Source organism: Rhinatrema bivittatum, chromosome 5 (genome assembly GCF_901001135.1).
Source record: "Rhinatrema bivittatum chromosome 5, aRhiBiv1.1, whole genome shotgun sequence".
NCBI classification, from domain to species: domain Eukaryota; kingdom Metazoa; phylum Chordata; class Amphibia; order Gymnophiona; family Rhinatrematidae; genus Rhinatrema; species Rhinatrema bivittatum.
Window position 1 is genome coordinate 41,116,393 of NC_042619.1, and position 27,847 is coordinate 41,144,239.

Sequence of the window (27,847 nt, forward strand, 5' to 3'; positions counted from 1 at the left end):
GCTGTCTCCTTTCTCGATCACCGGCTGCTTCAATTGCTCGGGGGCCGATGCTGCAGCCGCCGCTGCTACTTTATCACGCGGCACGGCTCTTTCTCCTTCCCGTGCACCGCGTATCACTTCCTGTTCCGGGTCACGGGGGGTGGCGCAGGAAGAATAAAAGGCCAGCCACGGGTGCCACTGCTTCTTTTAGCACTGCTGCCGTTCCCATTGGACTTGAACGTGCTGATAGCCCGGAGGCAACGGCAGCAGGGAAGGAAGAGCAGCGGGAGAGACCGGGAGCATGCAACACACCAGCCAGTGCTTGGCGACACACTAGCATGTCGAGACACACCGGTTGAGAATCGCTGTCCTTAGAGCGTATCCCTCACGCGTTTTGGCGCCCCCTTAGACCCGGCGCCCGGGGCGGCCGCCCACCCCTCGCTACGCCACTGCAGCAGGCTCGAGAACTGATGCCGGCAAAATTGAGCCTCTGCTGTCAAACCCGCTGACAGCAGCCGCTCCTGTCCGAAAAGAGGCGCTAGGGACGCGCTCGCCTGCTCTCCCGCGATTTTTACTGTATCGGCCCGTAAGGTAAGTTACTGCTTGTGCTAAAAATGCACAAACTTGCCCGAGTCCATTGTAACATTAGGAGGCTCAACCAGGGGAGGTCTAACTGTGGTCTACTGGCATTGCCAGCTCAGCTTCCTTAAACCATAGTGGGGGTTGGCTTACTCCAGTCTCATATTCCGCTGCATCCTGGAAAGTGGAACGGTCCCATATTGGCTTCTCTGACATGTTTTCCTTAAAGACAAAAACCTGCAAGAGACAACAGGATTTCTTCCTCAGACTCCAAGCAGTTGCATCTGTCACAGAGTGTGAGTCCTTGGGCTGTGGCACAGTTGGTGCTACCCAGCAAGTTAGCACAGGCCAGGTTCACGCCAACAGCATGCTACAGGCTGGGGCTGGGAGAAGGCTTCACCTATACCAGCCTCTTCCCTTGTGGACTGAGCACTTGTGTTCTGAGGCCAGCAGGATTTAGGTGAATACCCAGCAGGAGAGTAGTCCAAGTTCAAGGTCAGGCAGCAGCCAGACAGAATAGCGTCAGGCTGAGATCTAGGTAGAATCCGTATCCAAGAAGAGTTCAGGGCAGACTGAGGTCAAGCCAGCATCAGAATTGAAGTCTGGCAGGAACCAAGGCAGGCAAGAACTGAAAAACAACAAGGCAAGGAGAAAGGCAGACTGGAACAAGGCCAGGAAGCCCTGCTGCTGAGGTGCTGGAGTGTTGCGAGGTTGGCAATTATATATCCCAGCTGCCGATATCAGTGAGCTTTCCCGCCACAGGTACTTTAAACTGCTGGGAGGCGCATGCATAAGGAGACAGAGCAGTAGAAGTCAACACTGGTCCAAGAGCTGGACTGGAGGCATTGGCAGTGTGTCGGGTGAGTACGGACCGGCTGAGGATGGCTGCCATGGTTGGCCAAATGTTACAGCATCTCCCAATGTGATGGAGCAAATCCACCGTAAGAGTGAGTGCAAGTGTGAGAGAGAGACAGAATATGTGAGTAACCTGCATGGATCATTTACCACTCTGAACACATTGCTGACAAGACTATGGACCATTTAGTCTATCTGCCATCATTTACTATATTTTAAAAGTGCTACCTATTAGCTTCAGGGAGTACCCCCTCGTCCTAGTACTATTTAAAGGATAAATACCCATTCCACCTCACTCATGATTTTATAGACCTCTCTAACAGGCCGATACAGTAAAGTGGGGCCGCGGTTACCCCGCTCCTAACCCGCTTTCTACTCACTTTCCGGCCGCGTTAGCCCTTCCTGCGATACACTATCCCCTTTAACCCATCCTTACCGCCTCTTTAAATCACCTGGTAACCCCTTCCGCACGCGGCATGTATATTAAATGTAAACGATCGAATTAGCTATTCCCTCCCATACAGTAACGCGCGCCCCGACTATCGCTATTTTACCCTGCCATTTTGCCGAGCGTTTAACCTGCTAACTTACCGCCTACCCTTACCCCTGCGTTAGAGGCAGGGGTAAGGGTAGACTGCAAACTTTCCCCCAAAAGGAAACCTCTAAAAACCTAAAATCCCCTCCTCCCGAAGCGACTCGACATTACTTTTTGTTGCTTTCAGCTCCTTCCCTTCTCTGCTGTCCTCCGGAGGAGGCAGCCGGCGGTGAAAGCGGCTTGCAGCGTTCCCCCCCGCGCAGGTCCCGATTCTCCTGGCTCGGCCCTCATCAAATTGTCAAGTCGGGTGAGAGCCCACTGTTCTGTGCCCTCTCCAGTCACGGTGCGAGCGAAGCGAACCATACTTTTATTGGCCTGAGCGCCCGTCAATTTGGGCACACATGGACGGGCGCGTGTGACGTCACAGCGTGCATCACGCGCGCCCGTCTATGTGCTTTCATTGGCCGGAGCACCCAAATTGACGGGCGCTCCAGCCAATGAAAGCACATAGACGGGCGTGATGCACGCCGTGACGTCACGCGCGCCCGTCCATGTGCTTTCATTGACGGGCACTCAGGCCAATGAAAGTACGCTTCGCTCGCGCCGTGACTTTTGATTTGAATATCTCCGAGCAAAGCAGGAACTGTCTGATCACCTTAACTTAAGCGTGCCTAGGTTTCTCGGGGTATGTAAAACTAAGACTGGGACCAGTGGAGTAATTAAAAACCAGCAGCCTTAGCCAAACAGGACGCTCTCCCATTCTGTGCCTATGGAAAACGTCCTCAATGAATTGGCGCGGGGGGGGGGGGGGACTGCTGCGAGCCGTTTTCGCCGCCTGCCCCCTCCGGAGGGCGGCAGAGAAGGGACGGGGCTGAAAAGCAACAAAAGGTAAGTTGGCACATGTCGAGCCGCTTGGGGAGGAGGGGATTTTCGGTTTTTAGGTTTTCATGGGTTAAAGTTGGGATCCACTTCCTGGTGCCTGTCACTTCAAATGTCATTTGAAATGACATTTGAAATGACAGGTACCAGCTCACCCAGGATACTGTAAGGCGCTGTATTAAGCGCCTATACAGTAAAATGGGTTGCGCGGGCCTAACGCTTCGCAGACACGGCTTGCATTTGCATGCCATTTAAATAGAGTATCGAGCGGTATGTGATCAGAACAGTGCGTGGGGCAAACGAGGGTGCGCCCGGCACTGCCACACTCTTTCTAATGCGTCCTTACTGTATCGACCCGTAAGCTGAAGAGCCCTAAGCTGCTTAACCTTTCCTCATACAGGAACTCTTCTGTTAGTGGTCAGTCATACTTCTATTAAAAAAAAAAAAAAAAAAAAGGCGGCTAACCAGTTCTCTTATACAATTCAAAAACAAAAGTCAGGTTGTTTTCTTCTGCAAAACAAACAGACCTTTTGAAGCTTGCAGTTTTTTTTCCTGTGTCAAGTAGCTTTGATGCTTACACATTTTTGCAAGGGTTTGGCAGCTAAAGCTAAGAAAATACAACTAGAACAAGTATTTGAAATTTTTTTTCAACAAGTGTCCCACAAATGACCGTCCTTGGTGTCTTCAAGGCAGATAGACAGTTTCACAGAGTTCCAGAAAAACTTTCCAAGCTTCTGAGAACATATGTGGAATTTCCCATGCACATGCTACCTCTAGACTATAAAATATCTTACTTGAACAGTTTCATAATGTGAGGGAATGAGGGTTTGTGGGGCTGATTATCTTGCTGTCCTCCCAGAACACTGCTTTCTCCAAGGATAAGCAGGATATAGCAGCCATATAAGTGGAAATCCCTAGTTAACTGCTGCCATCCAACCAAAAAGGTAAAATATGCCAATGAGTGGATAAAGATATTTGGTGTGTGTGATGCATGATTTTTTTTTTTTTTTTTTTTTTTTTAAAGGCAACCTAAAGTAATGATCAGCACAAACGTATGATTTTCCTGCTTTTCTTGTTTGAATGTAAACCAATGTGATATGTAAAATCGAACACCGGTAAATAAAAATAAATAAACAAATGGACATTCTAGATAGCATCAGTTCCATTTTTATGCAATATTACAAACAGATGTAGGAAGAGAGTTGCAGTCTAGTGGTTACAGCAGCAGGCCGACAAAGGAAGCCAGGGTTCAAACCCTGCCAATGTTCCTTGTGACCATGGGCAAGTCACTTCACCCTCCATTGTCTCACCTGTAAAACTTAAGATTGTAAGCCATCTGGGGATAGGAATATAGCTATTGTACCTAAATGTAATGCACCAGTGCAAAGGTGTGAGCTAAATGTAGTAAATAAATTCAAAACTTTTGGTATGTGAGAAGTTTCATACTATATTCAAGAATATTAAATAGCACAATAGATCAGTAGTTCCTAAGCTGTAGTCTATGCAACATTGATGGTCCATGAAGCCATCATAGAAGGTCTGCAGGATACAGGAAAGATGGGGGGAAAAAACCCCAGTGTCTTCATAGAACTAATGCCTGCCAATTGGAAGCAGTGGAAACTATGGGGGTGGGATCAGTAGGGGCCACATACTTGAAGCAGCTGCAGTTATAGGCATAGGATCAGTATGGCACGTGGGCCAGAAGCAGAACCATGAAGGCAAAGGAAGAGGAAATGTTTCTAGTCACCATTCCTCACTAAACATGCCCTTTAAAGGGCAAAACCACAAAACAAATCAATTCAGATACTAGCAAAACATCAGAACCTGGCAGAGGAACACCTTATGAGGCGGACGCCCAGAAAACTGCTCCACAGCTCACTGGAAAACTGGTATGCAAAGACTAAAAATTAGTTTTGGAAAGAAAATTAAAATGTCCCAAACCCAGCAACAACTGGACCACTCACTGAGAAGCAGAAAGCTATCCTACAGAGACTTTTTTCTAAATCAGTCAATTGTCCAAAGAAGAGTACAGCAAAACCATTCTTTGTGCATTATTGCTGCCAATACCACCATCATCTGGAGAAGGTTCTTGGTTCTGTCACTAACCCAAAGGTCTGCTCCTAAAACTGAAAATGGCAACCTAACACCACAAATCTAAGGAAATGCAGGTTATCCTTCCAAATTGGAAACATCCATTAGATCTAAAGCAGTCAGACCCTTCCCTTTGTGAACCATCCTGAGAACTGATCTTAAGGCTTTAATCCTGATGCAGGCTACCTTCAAAAAGTCTGAGATTGCATCAAGTCCAGAGCAGGACAAAAGGACCCCCACAGAAATAACAGGGATTGAAGCCTTGCCTCTACTGCCACTCTGAGGCTCTCATTGACTCTGCTTGCCTGCCTGTCTTCATTTGGACTCTCCCCAGAGACCATGCGACCCGCGAGGGTTAGGCACTCCCCCCGCTGACATCATCCGTAGGCGCGGGTTTAAATTGCTGGCAACCGGTTGGCCCTGCATGTCAGCAGGGCGCGCCTAAGGGGCGCTTTCCCCTAGTGCATCCCCTTTGTGCTTCTCCCTGTTGCTTCAGTGAACATTTAAACAGGATTAAGCATCTCTTTGTTTTTTCAATATTATAAACTGTGAGTATCGAAATTTCTAACATGGAAGTTAAACCAATCCAAACCACTGTCAGTAAATTCCGTATTAAAGACCAACAAGGTTTTCCTCAAATCAAGCACAGACTAACTCAGATACAAATTGTTCCTATTGCTAAATTCATGGCTTAAACAGTATTATCACTGTCTCTTTTCAATGCCTAATCGTTGATAAAAAAAAAAAGGTTCCCATCTTACTAGACCATCTTAGTGACTGTAACACAGACATTTGTTGAGTTACAGAGACTTGGCTCAAATTCTCAGATTCTGTTTTGAGTAATCAGTTACCTCATTCTCTTTATGATATCTTTTCTATTCCTAGGTCAATTAAAAGAGGGGGAGGCCTTTTGCTTTTAGCGCATAAGAAATTCAAATTAATTCACCAGGTTATCAGTATTGCTCCTCACTACGAGATAGGCATTTTTAAATCCAGTTCCCTATAAATTTGTTTAGTGTATACTCCCCCAGGTTTATTAGAACACAATATATCACCTTTAATAGAATTGATTACTGATATAATTAACCCTGACATTCCTACTGTGATATTAGGAGATTTTAACTTACATAGAGATATTGTTCCCTTATCATTAAGCTGTGAAATGCTCTTCACAGCCATGGAAGCGCTAGGTTTTAGACAAATCATTAACGTCTCCACTCACAAAGCTGGTCATACCTTAGATCTTATCTTTGTTAAATTCTTTTTTTGATAATGACGATTTTCCTAATAGTTTACCTGTTCCCTGGTCAGATAACCATTTAATTCAAACTTCCTTATCCTTAAGTATTTTTTTACCTTGAACTCCCCCCTAAAATTGAAATTGAATTTAAAAAAAACATGTAATCATGACAACCTTATGGCTAGCTTACCTGAGGCCCTAGCAAACCTCGATACAACCAATGCTGATGTTGCAATTAATTCATAGAGTAATATGTTGGAACTAACCAATACCTTATGTCCTACCATTAAGAAATGGATTCATCCATTCTCAAAACTCAAAGCTCCCTGGTTTACCCCCGAATTAAAATCTATGAAATGGGATTTACGTCGTCTTGAAAGAAAATGGTGCAAACATCCATATTCATCTTCACTTGCACACTATAGATCCACCCTTTGCAATTATAGATCTAAGATTAATTCGTCTAAACAAGACTTTTTTTCCGCCAAAATACATAAATTTCAATTTAACCCTAAGATCTTGTTTTCATATGTTTCTGAATTGACTAAGACCACTAGACCATTCCTCCCCCAAGGAAACTTAAATAGTAAAGCTAACGAATTTGCTACTTTCTTTAAAGAGAAAATCCATAAATTAATCAGTAATTTGGCCAGTCCTAATCTTCAGATTTCTCAGCCCACCAGCCCTAACTTGAAATGGTCTGTCTTCGATAATATCTCATCCTCAGAAATTATAAACTTATTAAATAAGATGAATCCCACCTCCCACCCGCTTGACCCCATATCGATAAAAACTCTTCAGTCCGTCCCAGATATCATAGCGAGTTCTTTAGCTGATATCAACACTTCTTTGAATGAAGGAAAATTTCCAGACTTGTTAAAGTGTGCTGTTATCAAACTCATTTTAAAGAAAGTACAGTTAGAAATAGACAATCTGTCTAATTTCAGACCTATTTCTACACTTCCTTTTTTATCAAAATTAATAGAAAAGGTGGTCAACCAACAACTGATGAATTATCTGGAATGTATTCACCTAATTTATCCCTCTCAATTCAGTTTCCGAAAAATAGTTTTAACACAGAAACATTACTTGTATCACTCTCCGATATTGTGTTAAGAGGGTTAGACAATGGGAATTCGTATCTTTAGATTTTATTAGACATATCATTGGCCTTTGACACAATCAACCATGACATAATGATAAACAGACTTGAAGAAATTGGTATAGCTGATACAACTCTTATGGTTTAAATCTTATTTTTCCAACAGAGCATATAAAGTTAAATTAGGCTCCGCCGAATCTGATCCAATTAATCTTAAATTTGGAGTCCCTCAGGGTTCGACCTTATCTCTGACCCTTTTTAATATTTACATGTTCCCACTCTGTAAATTTTCAGCCTGCATAGAACTTGTATATTTTATTTATGCAGATGATGTGCAAAAGTTTACTTCCTATAGAAGGTTCTATTAAAAACACTTAAACTCTAGAATATATATTTTACATCCATTCAACAATTACTTACTCAGATGTTTTTATCTCTAAACTATTCCAAAACAGAAATGCTACTGATTTATAACAACGATAAGACAACATCGGAAATAAAATCGTTACATAATACTCAAGCCATTATTCACGAAGAAAGAGATTTAGGCATGTTAGATAGCAAATTCTATTTTAAGAAGACCATTAAAACTATAGTAAAGAGGGATTTCACAAATTACAAATCCTAAAAAAACTAAAACCTTTATTACATACCAATGATTTCAGAACAGTTCTTCAGGCCCTTTTATTTTCCAAACTCGATTATTGTAATGCCCTGCTAATAGGCCTTCCTGCATCAACGATTCACCCTGTACAACTTCTACAAAATGCCGCAGCTCAGCTCTTAACCAGCAGCAAAAAATGCGATCACATCACTCCGATTTTGAAAGACCTCCATTGCTCCCCATTTATTACAGAACTCATTACAAATGTTTGACCCTAATACATAAAACAATATACTGTGACAAAATCGAATGGCTGAATGCTGCCCTACATATTCATATTCCTCAGTGAAACTTACAATCTTCTGGCAAGGCATTATTATCCATACTGTCCCCAAAATTGGCACATTTAAACACTGTTTGAGACAGAGCTTTATCCCTAGCAGGTCCTAAAATATGGAACGCATTGCCTTCGGACATTAGGCTTGAGTCGCACCCACATTCTTTTAAGAAAAAACTTAAAGACATGGCTATTTGAACAAGCATTTTCATAGTCAGGCTGGTCCCCTTGTTTTAATATATAATTTCAAATTTGCCACAACAGAGTCACACGCCATGATTGGAAAACTATGCACATAGTACTAAAGCCTGACTTTTCTTTCTTTTTTACATGACATTTAAGTGCCAAGACATCCACCCTAGGAAAACAAAATTTCTCTTTCTTCTATGGATCCAAGCAGGTCCTTCACAAATTTAATGTAGACTACTAGGAACAAGGTAGGTTCTGCCACCGCTAGCATACTTAAAAAAGTAAGCAACAGCTAAAACTTAAAGATGCTAAGCTTTCTGGAAACATCCTTTTCCACTTCTTGAAATCTGCTGAAACCAGCCAGAGATGCCTGAGAAAATATGCCAGGGATGCGGCTGACCCAGAACTAGGGACTGCACATTACGGGTGGTATTCTGTGCAGACAGCACACTAGAGATAATATTGATGCTTTCAGCAATTCCTTGTTTAGTTATGCATACCTAAACTTTTCTTGTATTATTTTTTCTTGTTGCATACTTGAAAAAATTTATATAAAGTAAAAAAACCCAGCACTAACCAATCTCCCTGCTAGCGCAGCTCCTAGCATAGCTCATGAATAAATAATTGCCTCCTTTACATGTCATTTGCATGCACTCACAAAAACCGTGGGTTGTGTGCAAGTTTTTTCTAGGCTAAACGCATTATTACATACACATAAGATTAACTCAGAAAGTCATGCACAATTACCCGCTCAAAATCCTGCAGCAGGTTTTGCACAGACTACATCAGCCACTCTATAAATAAGTTTCTAAAGTTGAAGAAAAACTCATCAGAACACTTGCAACAGTATCATACTGCATTTCTAAAAAATTAATATCACTACAAAATGGTAAGTAAAAATTCACGAGAAACAGCAATATGCCAAGAATGAATGGCTGGTTCGCTATAAGCAGGCTATAATTTTTTAATAAATAAATTAAAACTCAAATGACTTACATATACTTCAAACCTCTACAGATAAGTGAAAAGAGCAACAGTCACATGCATCCGAGACTGTGTACTCGGGCTCAAAAAGAAAGAATCATTTAATGTGAGTAAAAAATTCCTTAAAAATGGCTAGTGCTCAATTTGAAGTGGAAGCTCTGTGACAGATCTTGTGAGCATCTTACACAGTGTTATACTGAGTGAAAATACACATCATAATCTTGTGTTATTAACTCTTACATCAAACTGACTTACTACTAGAATTTTGGCAGATGTAATTTCAAATTTCATTATATTATACTTATACACTGAATTCTGTGCTTATATTGCATTAAAAAATTATTCTTACAATAAATTGGAGTGTTATCAAGTATGGGGATTTTATTGGTCTGGATGTAGGTCTTTTTGAAGACCCTGATTACTTGATATTATGGAGAAGATGCCTTTGACTTTTTATTAATGTCTTTTATGTTATGTTTTATTATTGCTCAATTCACTTATGTTGTAAAATGCTAATTACCGATGTGTTATTTGACCTGAAAATAAAGTTACAAAAAATGTTACTCTTACCTTGCAATCCACTTTTGTCCAGGAAATTACTTAAATTAAATAAGGTGTTTCTGGAAGCCAGATACTGGATAAAACGCTGAATTAAGAAGAAAATATATAAATCAATTAAAATTATTTAGCATCTTATTTTTAAGTAAATGTGACAAAATATTAAAATTTATCTACATAATAAATCAGCTCAAGAAAGATGCTTACATTTATTCACATAGGCTTATTTATTCACTCCGCTATACTACTACACTAATTGGCTGAAATGTAAATATTGCATTGTTCAATCTCTCCCCTCTTCCAGCTCCAAGTTAATTTTCCCTGTTTTATTGTTTTATTGTAACTTTCTCACCCTTCAATTGATTCTCTGTATTTAAAGTTCACAGTTCTATTGGGAATATTGTTATCACGTTACCTTATGCTTTTCACACATTGTTAATTGTAAACCGGGTTGATGTGATGCCAGTCATGAAACTCGGTATAACAAAAACAATAAATAAATAAATAAATAAATATGACCAAGGATCTAAGTTAAATACATTAGCACTAGACCTCTGGGCACCAAGGAATTCAAAGGACTTGTTTTAGATATTTTAATTTGTCACTTTAAAGAGAAAAACATAATTTTGTTCTTTGGGCTTATTTACCATCTTGTTAAAAAAAAAAAAATATCCCAAACAAACAAAAAAAACTTTAAAGGAAGATTTAACAATTATATATTAAATACAGATTATCTGTTCCTTAGCCATATATATCACCTTTAAACTGAGTGGTAACTGGCATGCTAACTATGTGTGGGTTTTTTTGTTTTCTATATTTAACTAAATTTAAAACTCTTTAAAAAGTTAAAAAAAAAAAAATTCTAAGTGTAGATCATGAGATTACCCAATTCTTCTTGTTCAGCTGATCTTCCAAGATAGCAATAACCAGGGATGGTAACTATGATACCAGAATGTAGGCGCACATGTATGCGCATATGCCGGCTCACACCAAAGGACACAGCCATATTATAACATAGGCGCATATATGCACGCATGGTATAAAATAGGCCGTACACGCATACATGTGTGCACAATTTTATATGGACCCGCACATGTAACTCCTTTGAAGATTACCACCGTAAAAGAACAGAGACGCTCATTTCCAGATCCATTCTTACTGGTGCTTATAGATATGCTTCAAAATATTGCAGCTTCTAAACACTGGCAGCATGATCCTCTCATTATTAAGGCCAATGGAGCATTCACTGCCCTGCTTCTCCTTTCACTATGGAATGAGCTTCTAATAGGAAGTGTGCCAGAGTACGAAGGGCTGCTGCTGCTTGCATTTGTAATTTTTTTTTTTTTTTTTTATCATCCACCACTCCTCACTCTTTTTCTAATCCTCAAGGAGTAAATTTGATCTGCAAGTGTGTAAACTGTTGTAGGCATGTTATAGTATGCAAAATACTGCTGAAGATGCAAGATTTTACCTCGTTTCCATATACCATAAGATGGTGTGTTGCAATAAGGGATTTGAAGACCACCACCCAGCTGCTGTTGGTTGTTCTTTCAAATAAGGTGTCTGCCAACTGAGGGATGTTAACATTCATCTCGTTAGTGCACTGGATCAAGTCTGCAATTCAAAAAGAAAATGTGTTTATCATCAATATTTCCAGGGAGAAAATATATAAAAGTTGTCCAAAAATTGTAATCCTACTCCACATGAGTGATTGAGAAGTAGCAAAATCTCACTGAAGTCACAGGTTATCTCCAGTAAGTCCTGGTTCCAAGAGTCTTGGTAGAAAATAGGCAAATATATTGTTTTTATTATTTTCAGTTTTTATAAAGTGCCCTACTCAGGGCACTATATGATAGTTAAACAGGACAGTACAAATGAAAATGTCACTAATGCCCTTCACTGAATGTTAAGTTATTTTGAAGAAGTGATACTAGAGCAAACTCTTAAGCTGCTTTTAACTTTTCAAGGATTCCCTTCCTTCTCCTGTGTATCTCCTCTAAATTACAAATTCTGTTTAGAACAAAATACTGTAGTTAAATGATGGTTTCTTTAACTTTTCTTCCTTTCTGTCTAGGAACTCTTACACCTCACTACTAAATATGAAGAAAGATGCATGAAAGGATACGTTATGTAATAAAATCTGAATCTTAGTAATAACCTCATGCTGTGTTTGTTTAAACTCAATCCTGTAGACTTAAAAAATAAAATAAAACACACTATAGTCAATACAGCCGTTGTAGGAGAAGGGAATTTAAAAAGGATATGGTTAGTCTAGTAACTATCAGCCACTACTATAGTGTCAACACAGTTATGGCCCTCACTCTCAGATGCATTTCCCAGAACACCCACATTTCTACATAACACCCTGATCTGGTACTTAAAACAGTAAAATAACAGCAGAAGCATAGCAATTGGATATAAAGGGTGCAGTTTTATTCAACGTATATACCCCTCAAATGACATGCACCCGAGCCAATATGGTAATTGCCGAAACAGGCTACACCACCACCTACCAAAATAACAAGAAAGGCAGCATCTAACCCAGCCCCCGCCTTGTCCCCAAGCAAGGGAGCCTCCCAAGGTATAAGGATGCCCCGAAGGCACCAGTCAACTGCTGACCTGGACCATAATGCACGCCTTGCACCACGTTCAAAATGCTCCCCACCAGCTCAGGTACCCGCCCCCAGCTTCGACATTAACATCCACATAGATCACGCATTGCTAACTAATATTGAAGGCCATCTGAAATACGCACAAGCCATAACTTTGACCGTATCCGTTTTACATGCACACAAAAACCCATCGTCCAACATTTTACAGCACTAGACATTCCAAATTAAGCATAATGAAATGTTCTACCCCACATACTGGTAATTAGGGTGGAAGGGTGGGAAGACTGGGAGAGGGAGACAGTCATAGTCATGGCCCTTTAAGAAGGCAATGTCATCAACTAGCCATGACCTCTCTCCCCCCTCCCCTTGTCCAGACCATGTCATCAGTGCTCTGTATATTGCACGCCTAACTAGGAGAGCTTCCAGAGGGGAAGTGAGACAGCAGGAGGCTTCCATGCGCTGCCGGAGCTACACATGGTCTGGCCATCAATGGGCTTCCACCCGCAATGCCTGGTTACATGTGGGCTCTGGGAACGTTGCATGGGTCCAGCATTTTTCTTTTGAAGGTAGTCAAAATGTTTACTAGTAAAAACAATTAAACAAAAATAAAGACACTTAGCCATCTTTGCTTTCAAAAAAACGATTAGAAAGGCTCCTGAACACGGAGGACATGGAATTTAGTTTTAAACTTGTTTTATGTTTTCAAGTCTTCTGTTTGCACTCATTAAAGCAAACTTTGCCTGTTCAAAAGCAATTGGGTCCACATAACAGAACAATTTAGGGAAGGGGACCTCAAGCTATGGCTAGAGGGCCGGACGCAACTTTTGGATGAATTTCATCTAACCACCAGCAACACTAGCTAAAAGAGCTTTATCTGCTGTTGCAGTATTGATGGCAAGAACACATTCTGCTGCAACTGCCAGCTCAAATACTTGAAGTTGGAAGTGTGAGTAGCAGTACACCCAGAGACTGATTTAAGGTTTTGGTGCCCTAGACACTGTCTGCCCCTGTTAACCCCTCTCCACCCCCGAGGCTGAACAATAGGGACCAGAAGGTCTAAGGCACAGTCCCCTAGTTTCTTATGGCAGCTCAGAGGTAGATTATTTGGCAAGAATTTAAAAATTCTGAAGCAAACTGGAAAGCATTTCTATCTTTTATATTACATTATAAAAAATAAATTAGCTTTACAGTATACTAGTTTAATTAGAATTTATTTTATTATGATTTGTGAAGAAAAGTGATCTCACTTATCAGTACAAGGAGGAAACCTCAGGGATGGGTAGAGCAAAGGAGGAGAATCAGTCACAGGGTGAGGAGAAAGGGGAAGGTGTGTGAGAAGGAAAGAGGACTAGGGTCAGAGAGGATGGGCGATGGGGAATATTAGGAAGGCTTGGGGATTGGGATCAGTAGGAAGGGAGGTTACAGGATCTGGGGAATAGAATCCAAGATCAAGGGAGGGAGGGATCTGAATTGTAGTGGGTGGGGAAGAGAAGAGGGAGGTGTCCCTAACAGGCTATTCCTGCTCCTCCTTGCATCCCTTCTCTAACATCCTACCCAATATGACACACACTTATACACTTGGCATCAGTCTTATACACTTGGCATCTCTCTCTCATACACACAAACACTGCCCCCTACCTTTGTTTCTGCCCCCTCCTCACACTCCCCAGTTGATTCCAATCATCTCCCAGCCTCTTTGCCCACCCTTCAATGATCTCTACTCAGATGCTCCTAATCTCCCAAAATTATACCCTTTTGCTCTGTCTGTTTGAGGCTCCCTCCCTCTCCTGTTCCCTGCACACTCAGTGGGATTAGGAAACAGAGTGCTGTTATCTGCTGAGATTTAGCACAGCTGAAAGGCAGCAAGTCATCAGCCCAGTGTGCCTATTGACAAATCCAGGGCTGAGTACACCAGAGCAGATTGAGCAGAGCATGCTGGTGCAAGGCCACCAATGTTCATTCCAAGGATTGGATTGCTGCGTGCAAGAAGTTTTGCACACGAGCAAACGTTTTTAGTTACATTAGTCTATAAGCACTACTTTTTTTTGATGCAAAAAGCCTATCAATTTATATGCACACAGCAACCCAATCCTTAGCAGGAACATTGGTAAAATCCATCCCTTAAAATAATTGCCTAATCTACTAGCAGCAGTTACAATAAAATGTGCATGAACATTCAAAACCACTTTCTGCATGCAAGTGAAATAAATAAACAGAAAACCTATGTTTAAAATAGAAATGAGGATGAGATGACCATAATACCATAAAAGCCAGAGATGAAAAGTACCATCATTTTCACAGCAAAAATTAAAGTTACACAAGAACTGGACATTTAAAATACAGACAGACCCTCAGTAAAAACAGAATAAAAAGAAAAAGTATAAATAGAAATGTACCAACAAAAACTGAACTGGAAACCACAACAGGCCTGATTGTATTATACAGTGCAACAATGAAAAAAAATTTCTCACAAAACATCAAGCAATAAAATAGAGATAAACATCAAATATAATATTCCATAATAGTAAAAAGAATAAAATATGTCAAAACAGCAGAACATCCAATAATTTAAAAAAACATGCATAAATGTGTTCTATTTCCCAAACACCAATTAAAATTTTCAAAACAGCCAATAATTTTCATGTCTTGTTTAAAATAAAATTTAAATGCAAAAAAAGTTAAATTTCCCTAAACACCAATAAATATTTCAAACAAACAAACACCACCCAATAATTAAAACTAATAAGGGTTTAAAAATCTCCTGCTCTCACCATACCTGGATCTTTTGATTTCCAGTCAGCCTGCAATTGTCATGGATTGAGGGAAGTAGAGCCACACATTTATCTTCTCTCTCTCACGCACACATTCTCCAATACATTAATTCTCACACACATAGGCTCATTCTCTTCAGGCCGTGGTGAGATGAGCTCCACCACAGCCCCTCCCAGCCTCCTCTTCTCTTCAGCTATAGTGAGTTCAGCCCCACTGGCCTTTTCTAGTCTGGGGGCCACAATGAGCTCCACAATGGCCCTGTCTGCCTTACTGTGCTGAAGGAGAAAAGTTGTGCACAGTCATGCATGCACACAGCTTAGAGGTATGCACCGATTATGCATTGCTGGTGTTAGTGCTGCTTGAGTAGGTAGCATCACTTGGACAGAAAGAGACTGCAGCACAGCCATATAGAGTTTTTGTCCACAAACACTTTAAGGAAGGGGTCCCCAAAAGCTATGGCCAGAGCACTGGACGCAAACATCAGGGAGAAAGGCACTGGCAGTACTGAGCTGTGGCTTCTGCAGGGCTGCCAGGGAAAGCCAGGTAAAGATGGCAATCTGGCGGTCCCAACTACACAAGCATCTTTTCAGAGCTATGGGGGAAGGGATATGATCACCCCCCTAAGGATGTAAACCTTGGAGACTCAGTGCAGAAGGTAAAATTATACTACTTGATAATTTACTTTCCTTGAATACTGCTAGACAAGTCATTACAACTGAGATTTCCCTCCTCCACAGTTGACAGAGGACACACCTTTTTCATGACCTCACTTGGCGGTATAAAGAAGGTGTGGCCCTAGCAGAAACCAGTATCCTACTGCCAAAGCACCAATACCACTAGAAATCCCCTTTATTCTCTTTTCTTGAACAAATACTAAGCGAGAGACAAATTCTGAGCGAGACAAATTTCAGATGAAGGCAGGACATAGACAGCAGAAGGAGGGAGCTGTCAGTCACACCTCACTTGATGCTCTTAGTCCCCCTGATCTTCCCCACCCATGTCTCCCTGAGCAGGATCCCAACTGATCTAGCAGTATTCAAGGAAAATAAATTTTACCTTATTTATCCTGATAAATCAGTCATTACAACTGGGATACATCAAAAAGTTCCCCTTGTTGGGGCAAAGGAAGACAGGGCTGCCTTACCAATCCTGGCCTCGAAGGCAGCAACTGACTCGGAATGTGTGACCAATTTCTGGTGTTCAAGAAAGTGCAAGGATGACCACGCTGCTACCCTGCCAGTTTCTTCTGATGAGGTTGAGGTGTCTCTGCTCAGGATGAGGCTTGTGCCCTTGCAGAGTGAGGCCACAGTCCTACCGGGACTTGCTATCCTAATAGGTAGGCCAATACTATTGCCTCCTTGATTCCTCTGATTATGGGTGCCCTAGAGGCCATGTATTCCATCTTGGGCAACAAGTATCAAGAACAGCTTGACTGCTCTTCTATAATGTTAGGTATGTCAAGAGAATCCTCCTCATATTTAATAAACCCGGGTTTTAAATTTTTCCTGACAGCAACCCCTGCTGCGATCTGGAAAGGCCTCTGCTTCCCATAAAAAGCTGACCCTAGCTTAGGTAAACAGATTGAACTGGGCCTTGAAATATTCTTGGATAAGGATCTTTGCAGAACTGAGCCTGCCACTCTGAGATGAGTCTTAGCCAAGTGAATTACTTCAAATAAGTCCATTTCCGGCATAGTCCTTCATGGATGGCCATTACGTAGCCTGAGGGTCTACCTGCCCCAGACTTTCAGCATCCAAATGTTATTGCACTCTATTCCTAATGGAGCCTGACTATCAAAGGAGGAGAGATATTATTCTGGAGACCTGATGGCTCTCTGAGCTGTATTGGGCTCATAAAGCAGACACCTAAGTATGAGTACAGCTTAGTGCCCTGTGTATCCTGGGCTGCAGGCATCACTACCACAATCTTGCTTAAGGTTTTGAGGGCTGTTGATAGGTTGATGACACCCTGGAAGTGGTCCTGTTTGCCCCATACACGTAGATGGAAATATGATTGTGGGGTCCTAATTCCAGACACTGTGAACGCTCTTGGCTTCCCCAGCAATGTCCCCAACCACTGCCTCTATCCAACAATGGGGCAAATTGTAGGTAACTAGTGACTTTTTTTTTTTTTTACACCATACCCTATTTTACAAGGAGCCAGGACTATTTCTTGTTTAGGGACTCTTAAGGTCAGAGTTCTCAAAAGTATCCTCACCAGACTGTACCTATCCCCTGCCCAGAACGTGAAGGCTATTGTCATCCAGGCAGAACTTGAGAAAAATGAAACAAGAAAAGTGCAATATCAGAGAGATAGGAGAGGAACTGAAGAACTCAGGAGGAGAGAACACAAATGGAAAATGGACCGGAAACCTTGGGAAATTGGCTCTTCCTAAGTGATTAGAAAAATATACAGACAGCAAAAGGTAGAAAGCAACATTTATTTTCAGTTTAATGACTAGAATGTGTCAACTTTGGGGACATGAGACTCATTTTTATTTTACACGTCTGCTTCAGTGTTTCCCCAACATTTTCAAGTCCAAGGAACACCTACATCAACAAAAGTGTGTGGCAAACCAGTCTCCATGGGACAGGCAACGGAGTCATAAAGACTTACATAGTCAAGAGAAGCAATGACAGCCCCACAAATTTTAAAATAAAGGAAGAGAGGAGGGCAAAGACACATGTGAACTCAACATAATGGGTGAGTTTCTTCTATGTTATAAATTCAGAAGGGGGAAAAAAAAAAAGTCTGTATGGTGTGGGCAGCTGGCTTAGTTACCTTGGATGCTATGTGTGGCTGCCAGAGCCACTCCACTGCTACTGCTCCCAATACTCAGAATGAATCACAACCAGTGGTCAGAGTACACTCTCTCTGTCTCACTCAGCTTGGGGATGAAAGAGCCTGGAAGAATTCAAAGGAAGAAGTTCTTGGGGGGGGGGGGGGGGGGAGGAGATCAGATGGTGCTGTGTACACTGTATGTGCAGCACAAAGTAGGGCCCAGCTATCCATACCCTGCATGCTGTCCATTAATCACAATACTTGGGCTCATGCTGTAGCTAGGAAGAAGAGGCATGCATGATTACACTTGAACTCAGAAAGGAGCTCCTACATATTTAAGATCCACTGCTGATGACTTGTTGCTGTGAGATGCCGATTGCAAAGCCCAGGTATTATTGGTCTGATCTGCACATCAGGTCTGAAGGCACACTGGTGGGAAAATGTCTACATGCATAACCCTTAGGCTGATATCCCTCTTCAATTTCAGGGATATCAGATGACCTCATCTCCTATACTTCCATAAGCCCTCTGTTTTCCAGGCACAGTTTCACACACATTTTTTTTTAAACTCCCTATGCAGAAAGCTCATGGTATGCTAATGCATCAGGAGCATACAAACCAGAAAATGAGTAAAATATGATTTAGCATATAAATCATTTTATGCACAGAAAACATGACATGCACAAAGCATGTTTTCCTCTTATAAAGTGTGATTTATGTTCATAAATCATTTTATGGGTGGAAAACATGCTTTTGGTGCATAACATTTTCTGTACATATTCCAACTATAGTTGGAATTATATGTTCCAAATACAGTTGGAATATGTGAGAACACAAGAACATAAATTGCCATACTGGGTCAGACCAAGGGTCCATCAAGCATCCTGTTTCCAGTAGTGGCCAATCCAGGCAACAAGTACCTGGGAAGTACCCAAACACTAAGTAGATCCCATGCTACTGATGCTAGTAATAGCAAGTGGCTATTCTCTATGACAACTTGATTAATAGCAGTTAATCGACTTCTCCATGAAATTATCCAAACCGTTTTTAAACCCAGTTACACTAACTGCCGTAACCATATCCTCTGGAAATGATTTCCAGAGCTTAACTATGCACTGAGTGAAAAATACCCAAAAGACAAAACTGGAATTCAACAATTGGATAAGTCTCCACCCCCGAGGCAATATTTGGTGGAAGTACTTTTGGGGGCAATTACAGCTACAAGTCTGTTAGGATAGGTTTCCACCATCTTTACACATCTCAACTTATCAGTGTTATATCATTCATCTTTACAACCTCTGTCAGGTTCCTTGGAGCATGCAGATGAACAGCAATACTCAAGGCATGCCACAGATGTTTTGATAGAATTGAGGTTGGGGCTGTAACTGAGCCACACCAGGACATTTACCTTTTTGTTCCTTAGCTACATCAGTGTAGCTTTGGCTGTGTGCGTCAAGGGTTGTCACACTGAAAGATATAACTTTTGTCCCAGTTCCAACTGTCCTGTAGACTAGAGGACAACAGATTTTCCTCAAGGATGTTTCTGTACCTTTCTCCATTCATACGGGCTGATACAATATCAGCGAGCTCCCTTAACATGCGCTGGATTCACCTCTCTGGGGCACCTAATGCTATGCAAATGAGCTGCCACAGTAAAAAGGAGGCGCTAAGGGAATTTGCACGCCCCTAGCGCCTCCTCAGCAGTGAGCATCCGGGAGAGGTAGCTGTCATCCACTTAGGAAAACGGATGCTCAATTTTAGAGCGTCTGTTTTCCTAACCTGACCACACGGCACACTTTTTTTTTTGGGACATTTCTAGCTTAGTTCCTCCAACTTAAAGGAAAAATCCATAAACTGCTATTAATAAATAAGCAATAGTAGCTTGAAATTTATTTAATGTTTGGATACTTTCCAGGTACTTATGACTTGGATTGGTCACTGTTACAAACACCATATGGGGCTCGATGGATTCTTGGTTTGACCCAGTATGGCATATATACCGGTCAGACATCACCGTCTCCACAAAAACACTTATTCTGCGCTAGAATTATCGCCAAGAAGGCACAGATCTCTCATACCAATTATGATCACACCTCTTACCCAGTTCCTAGGGCTTTCCCTACTCTCAGTAACCCTATTCAATGCACAATCCCTAACTAAAAAGACGCACATTCTCAACGACTATCTACTTGACTCCGACCCAGACATCTGTGCCATCACAGAAACCTGGTTAAAAAACTCAGATATTGCGTTAATTAACCAATTACCCATGCACAAGTACGACATTTTAACTACCCACAGACACAAAAAAAAGAGGGGGAGGTTTACTTCTAGCTACCAAAAAAGAACTCAGACTTAAACCTCTTACTATAAAGTCCGAGTCCAATCTGGAACTGGGCTTAGTCAAATCACAACAACTCCAATTACTACTAGTCTATGCCCCACCGGGTTTACTTGAATCTGACTCCTCTCCCCTCATTGAATCCATAGTGAAGCACATCGATTCAGACATCCCTACTATGATCATGGGAGACTTCAACTTACACATAGATGCCTCTCCCCGCTCCTCCAATTGCGAAACTCTCCTCAACTCCCTCAAAGCCATGGGATTCTCGCAGATCATCAACAACCCGACACACAAAGCAGGACACACGCTGGACCTGATCTTTATCAACTCAAATTTCACCTGCTCTATAGCACCCTCCTGTACTCCTGTTCCATGGTCAGATCACTTTCTGATAACCACCAAGGTCTCCACAATACAACAGTCTCACAGCACACAGCACCCATCTACCATCCATTTCAGGAAAACTTGTGCATCTGAGATCCTCGGCGACCATCTTGCGAAAGAACTCTCTAACCTGGATCTATCCAACCCCGATTCAGCTGTTCTCTCATGGCACAACATCACAGAAGCAGTTGCAAACAACTTATGCCCCGCAGTCTCCAAAACAATAAACCCTGAAAAAAAAGGAAATCAACCTTGGTTCTCCTCTGAACTCAAACGGCTGAAACTAGTCTTACGTCACAAAGAAAATAAATGGCGGAAAACACCAAACTCCTCTACACTATCAACATACAAAGGAACCCTCCATCACTACAGGACCGCAATCCTAAAGTCAAAAAAAGAATACTATGCAAACAAAATCCACCATCTCCAATATGATGCGAAGGCGCTATTCTCGTATGTGTCTCAAATCACAAAGCCTTCCCCATCAACGATACCCGATGATCAGGCACAATCAAAGGCCAATGAACTCGCTTCTTTCTTCCAACAGAAGATTACAACTACACTGGCACTCTTACCAACCAAGACTACCTCAAGCTCTACATTCACCAACACTCGCACCCACTCTGGAATCAAGCTCAATAATTTCGAACCAACGTCCTCTAGTGAGATCGAATCCCTCCTCAAGAGACAGAAACCATCTAGCCACCCAGCAGATAACATACCTTCCAAACTTCTGCTACTGATTCCTAACAAGATCTCTGGTCCTTTAGCGAACATCATAAACTGCTCGTTAACCCAAGGGAGGTACCCAGACAGCCTAAAAACCGCGTCTCTTAAACCCCTCCTCAAGAAACACAACTTAGACCCCAAAGAACTGGCCAACTTCCGCCCCATCTCAAATCTCCCCTTCTTAGCCAAACTAACAGAGAAATTGGTTAATACTCAGCTCTCAGAATATCTAGAAGAACACAATATCCTATACCCATCCCAATACGGATTCCGCAAATCTTGCAGTACAGAAACGCTTCTCATATCATTAACAGACCATATCATTATGGGATTAGACAAAGGCTACTCCTTTCTTCTAGTACTCCTAGACATCTCGGCGGCATTCGATACAGTCAACCACTCCATCCTCCTGACTCGCCTAGCAGACATAGGTATAGCCGGATCAGCCCTCAGTTGGTTCACGTCATTCCTTAGTAATTGAAGCTTCAAAGTCAAAATTAACAATAAAGAGTCGGCATCGACTAGTTCCTTACTAGGCGTTCCGCAAGGATCCTCTTTATCACCTACTCTCTTCAACGTCTACCTCCTCCCTCTCTGCCAACTTCTAATGGACCTTAACCTAACACATTACCTATATGCTGATGACGTGCAGATTCTGATTCCGATAACAGAATCCATCACAAAATCACTCACGCACTGGAACAACTGCTTAAAATCGATCACCATCCTTCTCAACAGTCTTAATCTGGTTCTGAACGCATCTAAGACCGAACTTCTCCTCATCTCCTCCAATCAAGACAACCATCCTCCTCAGACCATCCTCAATACCCAGCTCACGTACACCCATGTAAGAGACCTCGGGGTTCTACTCGACAACCGCCTAAACTTAAAGAAAACGATCAACACCACAACCAGAGACTGTTTCCATAGACTCCAGGTTCTAAAAAGACTCAAACCTCTACTATTCTTCCACGACTTCAGGACAGTCCTGCAAGCCTTACTATTCGCTAAAATAGACTACTGCAACGCTCTCCTCCTGGGTCTCCCCAGCTCATCAACTAAACCCCTACAATTAATACAGAACGCCGCGGCAAGAATTCTGACTAACACCAACCGTGGAGATCACATATCACCTATTCTCCGTAATTTACACTGGCTCCCGGTGAAATACAGAATCCTTCACAAATCACTCACTCTAATTCACAAAGCCATCTACAATCACCTGCATCTGGACCTCAAATTCCCTCTCAATCTCCATAGCACCAACAGACCGACCAGAGAGGTTTATAAAGGAACCCTGCAGGCCCCACCTACAAAAGCTACACATCTCACCTCGACCAAAGACCGAGCCTTTTCTACAGCAGGTCCAGCTATCTGGAACAACATCCTATCCGACCTCAGACTGGAACCCTGCCTCTTAACATTTAGAAAAAAACTGAAGACCTGGCTTTTCCGCCAGGCCTTCTCAGATCCGCCAGACACTCATTAGACGACAAAAAAGCCATCATGAACAATGGATCCCCTTACTATCCCCAAGCTCGATAAAAGAGCCTACCCTGACTCTTAAAACAGCTGTTATTATCCTAAGCACTTCGCTTCGTTCCTTAGTCTTTTTTCTTTCCAGCAGTCTTTGCTTCCAAGTTTTACCTCCCTTGTTGAATGTAACTTTGTTCTTCCTGTTACCTACGGTTTCGTTACAGTTCCCCCTTTTTGATGTAAACCGACCTGATATGGTCCCTACCATGAAGGTCGGTATAGAAAAGTGTTAAATAAATAAATAAATAAATATCTTACGTTATGTTCTTATGTACAGTTCCCAGCACTGGATCTCAAGCTTCTGCCCATAGACTAACAGACTAGGAGTTAAAGAAAACATGAGGTAAGACAGCAAAACGCTCTGCATTGGTGGGTGATAGCTAATGCCATTAGCATGGAATTTCCATGCAAGAATGCTAATTTAAATGCATACTTTTGTGTGCACATTTTTTGTGTGCAAAGCTCCTTGCTGCACCAGTAGTAAAGTTTGCATACAAAAAATGTGCACAGAACTAAGGGTTAAACTGTGCACTGTACCAAGTGCACTTTATTGCACTAGCACCCCATGTACTTGAAGGCAATGCAGAGAGCTTTGAATTGAGCTGGTTAGGGGGACTGGTAGCAATTGTAAGTTCCAGAGCACTGAGCTAATGCGGCCTCTAGCTGCAGTCAGATAACATCCATGCTATAGTATTCTGCACTAACTATAAACATTTTAGGGGTTTTAGTGCCTAACAGTAGTTAACTGGCATGGGACAATTACATATATCAGAGTGGTCAAGTTGTCTCTCATTGTATGGTTTTATCTGCTTTAGATGCTATAGGTGGTAGAAAGCATTCTTTGCTAACTCCCTGGGCCTTTTATGGTTGATTATCTTCATAGTTATTTCTATTTTGTAAAAATATTAGCACACTGATGCTTGAACATGTAGGGTTTCTTCATTCTTTTTTTTTTTTTTTTTTTTACACATTCCAACACATAAAATGTTGAAAAGAAGTATATAAAAATGGATCAGTGTATGTCTATCCATGGAAAAATAAAATTCTCCAAAGAAGGGACAAGTCGTCACATTTGGCATACAGGCAGAGTAAGAGAATCTCAGACAAGTTTAAAAAAGAAAAAAAAAAAAAAAAAAATCTCACACACCCACCCCAGAAGAGTCAGGTTGAGGTTTTGGAAAAGGAACACGCCCAATTAACCCCCATTGTTTTCATCAGGAAACAGTTTGAGACTCAGAATGTTGGCATTCCAAAAATACCCTTCCCCAGCAGCTTAGTCCAGAGCAAAAAAAAGGGGGAAAATTGAACTAGCCAACACCTAACAAATTCTCTCCCACCACAATCATCCGTCATATTGCTGAAATTGTGTTTGGGGGTTAGATGCTGCAGAATGTTGCAATGCAATACTACAGACATTTTTCTTTTAGTCAGGACAAAAAGGTTTGGTTATGTTGCAACATATGGAAAAATCATAGAGGGATCAATATACATAATTTAAGAATCCCACCATAGCCTTCTGCAAATCTATGCTGAAAACAGTGGCAGAATAAAACCGTCTGGGGCCACTAGGCACCAACACTTTGGGGTCCCCCACCCCAGAGCCATAGCATGCCTATGGCCAATATGGCCTTGGCCATAGGAGCCACTACAGAAGGGCACCCTAGTGCTGCCAGTAATGCCTCCTATGGCTATCGTCAGAAGTAGTGTGGCCCCGCTGGAATCGCCTGCAGGGCCCTTAGGAGGAGGAGCACTGCAGCCTCTCTGCAATCACTGGTGTAGCTGCCCTGAGAAGGAGGAAGACCACCGCAGACCTACCAAAATCACTGGTGGGGCCTTAGGAGGAGGAGGAGTGCCGCGGCCATGCCAAAATTGCCTGAGTAAGAGGAGCAGTGCTGAGGACCCACCCGAATCACCACCAGGGCCTTAGGAAGAGGAATACTGTAACTCCACCAGAAACGTCAGAGAGGCCTTAGAAGATGAGGTGCTGTGGCACTGCTGGCGACTCCAGCAGGGCCTTAGAAGGCAGTAAAAGCACAAGGCCAGAACTGGAATCTGAGTGGGCCCCAAGAAGTCATGTTGTTGGCTACAGGGGCTGAAGGAGATTGCAGCTGCTGTTTCAAGAGGGGTGAAGTGAGTGAGAGCATGTGTGTGTGTATATGTATGTGTGTGTATGTATGTGTATATGTGTGTGTATATGTGTGTGATTTAGCACACGTGAATGAAAGAGCGTTTATGTGTGACAGCATGTGCGTATAAGAGCATGCGTGTGTGTATGGAGAAAGTATGTGCTCCACAACTCCCCTTCCTTTCTGCCTGCTAATCTATGACAATCTCAGGACATATGAAAATCAAAAGTGTCCAGGTATGGAAAATAGGTATTTTTATAAAACCCTTATTAGTTTTAATTATTGACTTATTTGATGTGCTATTTTGAAATATTTTATTGGTATTTGGAAAATATTTGAGTTTAATTATTGGATATTACTCTATTCATTAGCTGTTTTGAATTATACTTTTTATTGGTGTGATTTTACTAGTATTGATAACATTTATATTTCTTGATTTCATGTTTTATGAGGAATAGAAATACTTCTCTCTTTCCATAGTTGCACTGCATACAGAATTTGGCTTGTTGCAGTTTCCAGTTCAGTTTTTGCCTGAATATTTCTATTTCATGATTTCTTTATTCAGTTTTTGAAGATCTGTCTTTGTTCTGTTTGTGAGACTGAAGTGAGGTATTCAACTAGAATGCAGTTTCTGTAGAGGGATTTATAGCAGCTTGGCTTATTCTGTTTTCCTAATGGGAGGTATATTTGTGTTTTAGGGCCTGAAGTAATATTTGCAGTGTTGCCTTTTCATAGGTAGGGTGTTGCTGTTTGAATGCTGACAGTTAGTAATATTCTGATATAGAAAGTTTATTGTATTGTAATTCTGTTTTCTCCTGGTTTTCTGAGGGTCAAGTCCATGTCCATGGTGTTTTACGTAGACAATGCGATATGGGTTCCAAGTGTCTTTTGCTTTTTGCAGGGTTTTCTGGTTGGCACCACAGTATTGCATGTGATATTTTACCTCAGAAGACTATACATTGATTATCCTTTTTCACATAAAATCTGTTATAAATGCATAACGTTTAATAGTTTATAAGGAAGGCATGACAGGGTGCAAGGCTGTAAGGTTTGCCTGGGGCACCTAATACCCATGCACCAGCCTTTGGCATTGCTGTACATACATTTAACACAGTCTCCCTACTCTGGTGTCATGTGTTCTGGAATGGGTGAGGGTGCAATTTTTCACTTGGTCATAGGTGCCAAATTGCCTAGCTATGGCTCTGCTCCACCCTATAGGTTGTCTGTTATAAATGCTATATAAAAGTCAAATCTTGGGATGGGTAGCACCTATGCACATATCTGTCGTCTCTATTGGGAATTCTTTTCAACCAGTGCCAGATTACCCAAAGTGATTCCTCTGCATGATTTCCCCTATTTGTTTTCTTACTGTAGAGGTACACATTTTGAAATCAAGAACAGTAAGCCTGAAACTTAGAACTTAACACAACACAAAAATATGACTTTTGTGCTATTTCCTAGAAGGGTAAGAAATACTATTTGAAAAATCATAGTTTACCTAAAACATGACAAAAGTTCAAAAAAATTCTAGTATCAAAATCAAAATTTTATTTACTCTATTTAAAACTTTACCTATCATCAACTTTTCTAGGCCTTTTCCAAAGTAATGTTCATAATCCAACAATAAAAAATGACTGCTCTAAATACTCCAACTTATTAGGAAAGATAAAATGTGCCAATTGCTGGATAAAAAACAGCTTTCTTGGCAAACCTATTGTAGAGTGAAAAAAGTAATCTTTGCCTGGCCTCCCACAAAGAGCATTAACTGCAAGAATGCACTCATAAGACATGCCACACTGGGTCAGACCAAGGGTCCATCAAGCCCAGTATCCTATCTCCAACAGGCCAATCCAAGTCAAAAGTACCTAGCAAGTACCCAAAATTTAAATAAATCCCCCATGCTACTTATGCCGGCAACAAGCAGTTGCTATTCTCTATTGATTAATAGCAGTTTATGGACTTCTCCTCCAGGAACTTATCCAACCCTTGTTTTTTAAAACCAGCTATACTAGCTGCCTTAACATCCTCTGACAACAAATTCCAGAGCTTAATTTTGCTACAAGTGAAAAAATAATTCTCTAATGTTTTTAATGTGCTACTTGCTAACTTCATGGGGCACCCCCCTAAGTCCTTGTTTTATCTAGAAGAGTAAATAACCGTTTCAACTTTTACCCATTCAAGTCCTTTCATGATTTTGAGATCCACTATCATATCCCTCTCCTCAGCCTACTCTTCTCCAAGCTGAATGGCCATAACCTTTCATCTTTCCACATAGGGGAGCCATTCCATGCCCTTTATTGTTGCGGCAATGAAGACACATCAGGCAGGATTCATGGCAAAAAAGGGAAAAGGGGCGAACACTCCCGTGGGTCCCCCTTTTATTGTACATACATCCATAGCATACAAATGTGCCATCACATCATTGGCTCTCCTAGCCATAGCATACAGACGTGTCATTAGACCATTGGCTCAGGGGGTGCGTACAGATCATTTCATTGGCTGCTGAAGCCTATACCATATATGTGTCTGTCTTTTGCCTGCAGCTGAATACGTGGTAGCTAGGTATCCTCTCCCTAGGCAGTGAGGGTTAATTATAAGCTAGAGATTTAAGATGTGCTAGTCTTGCTG

General features: G+C 41.7%; 1 protein-coding gene across 5 annotated transcripts in view; it reads right to left on the reverse strand.

The window, feature by feature from the left end:
* The window catches only part of PICALM (phosphatidylinositol binding clathrin assembly protein), a 502,282-nt gene that overhangs the window by 398,635 nt on the left and 75,800 nt on the right, over positions 1-27,847 (reverse strand). For all 5 annotated transcript variants that reach the window (XM_029602251.1, XM_029602252.1, XM_029602253.1 and 2 more), the window contains exons 2-3: positions 11,404-11,546; positions 9,945-10,020 (exon numbers count right to left, since the gene is read on the reverse strand). In XM_029602251.1, the coding sequence (XP_029458111.1) occupies positions 9,945-10,020; positions 11,404-11,546 (219 nt within the window). The remainder of the gene's footprint in view (positions 1-9,944; positions 10,021-11,403; positions 11,547-27,847) is intronic.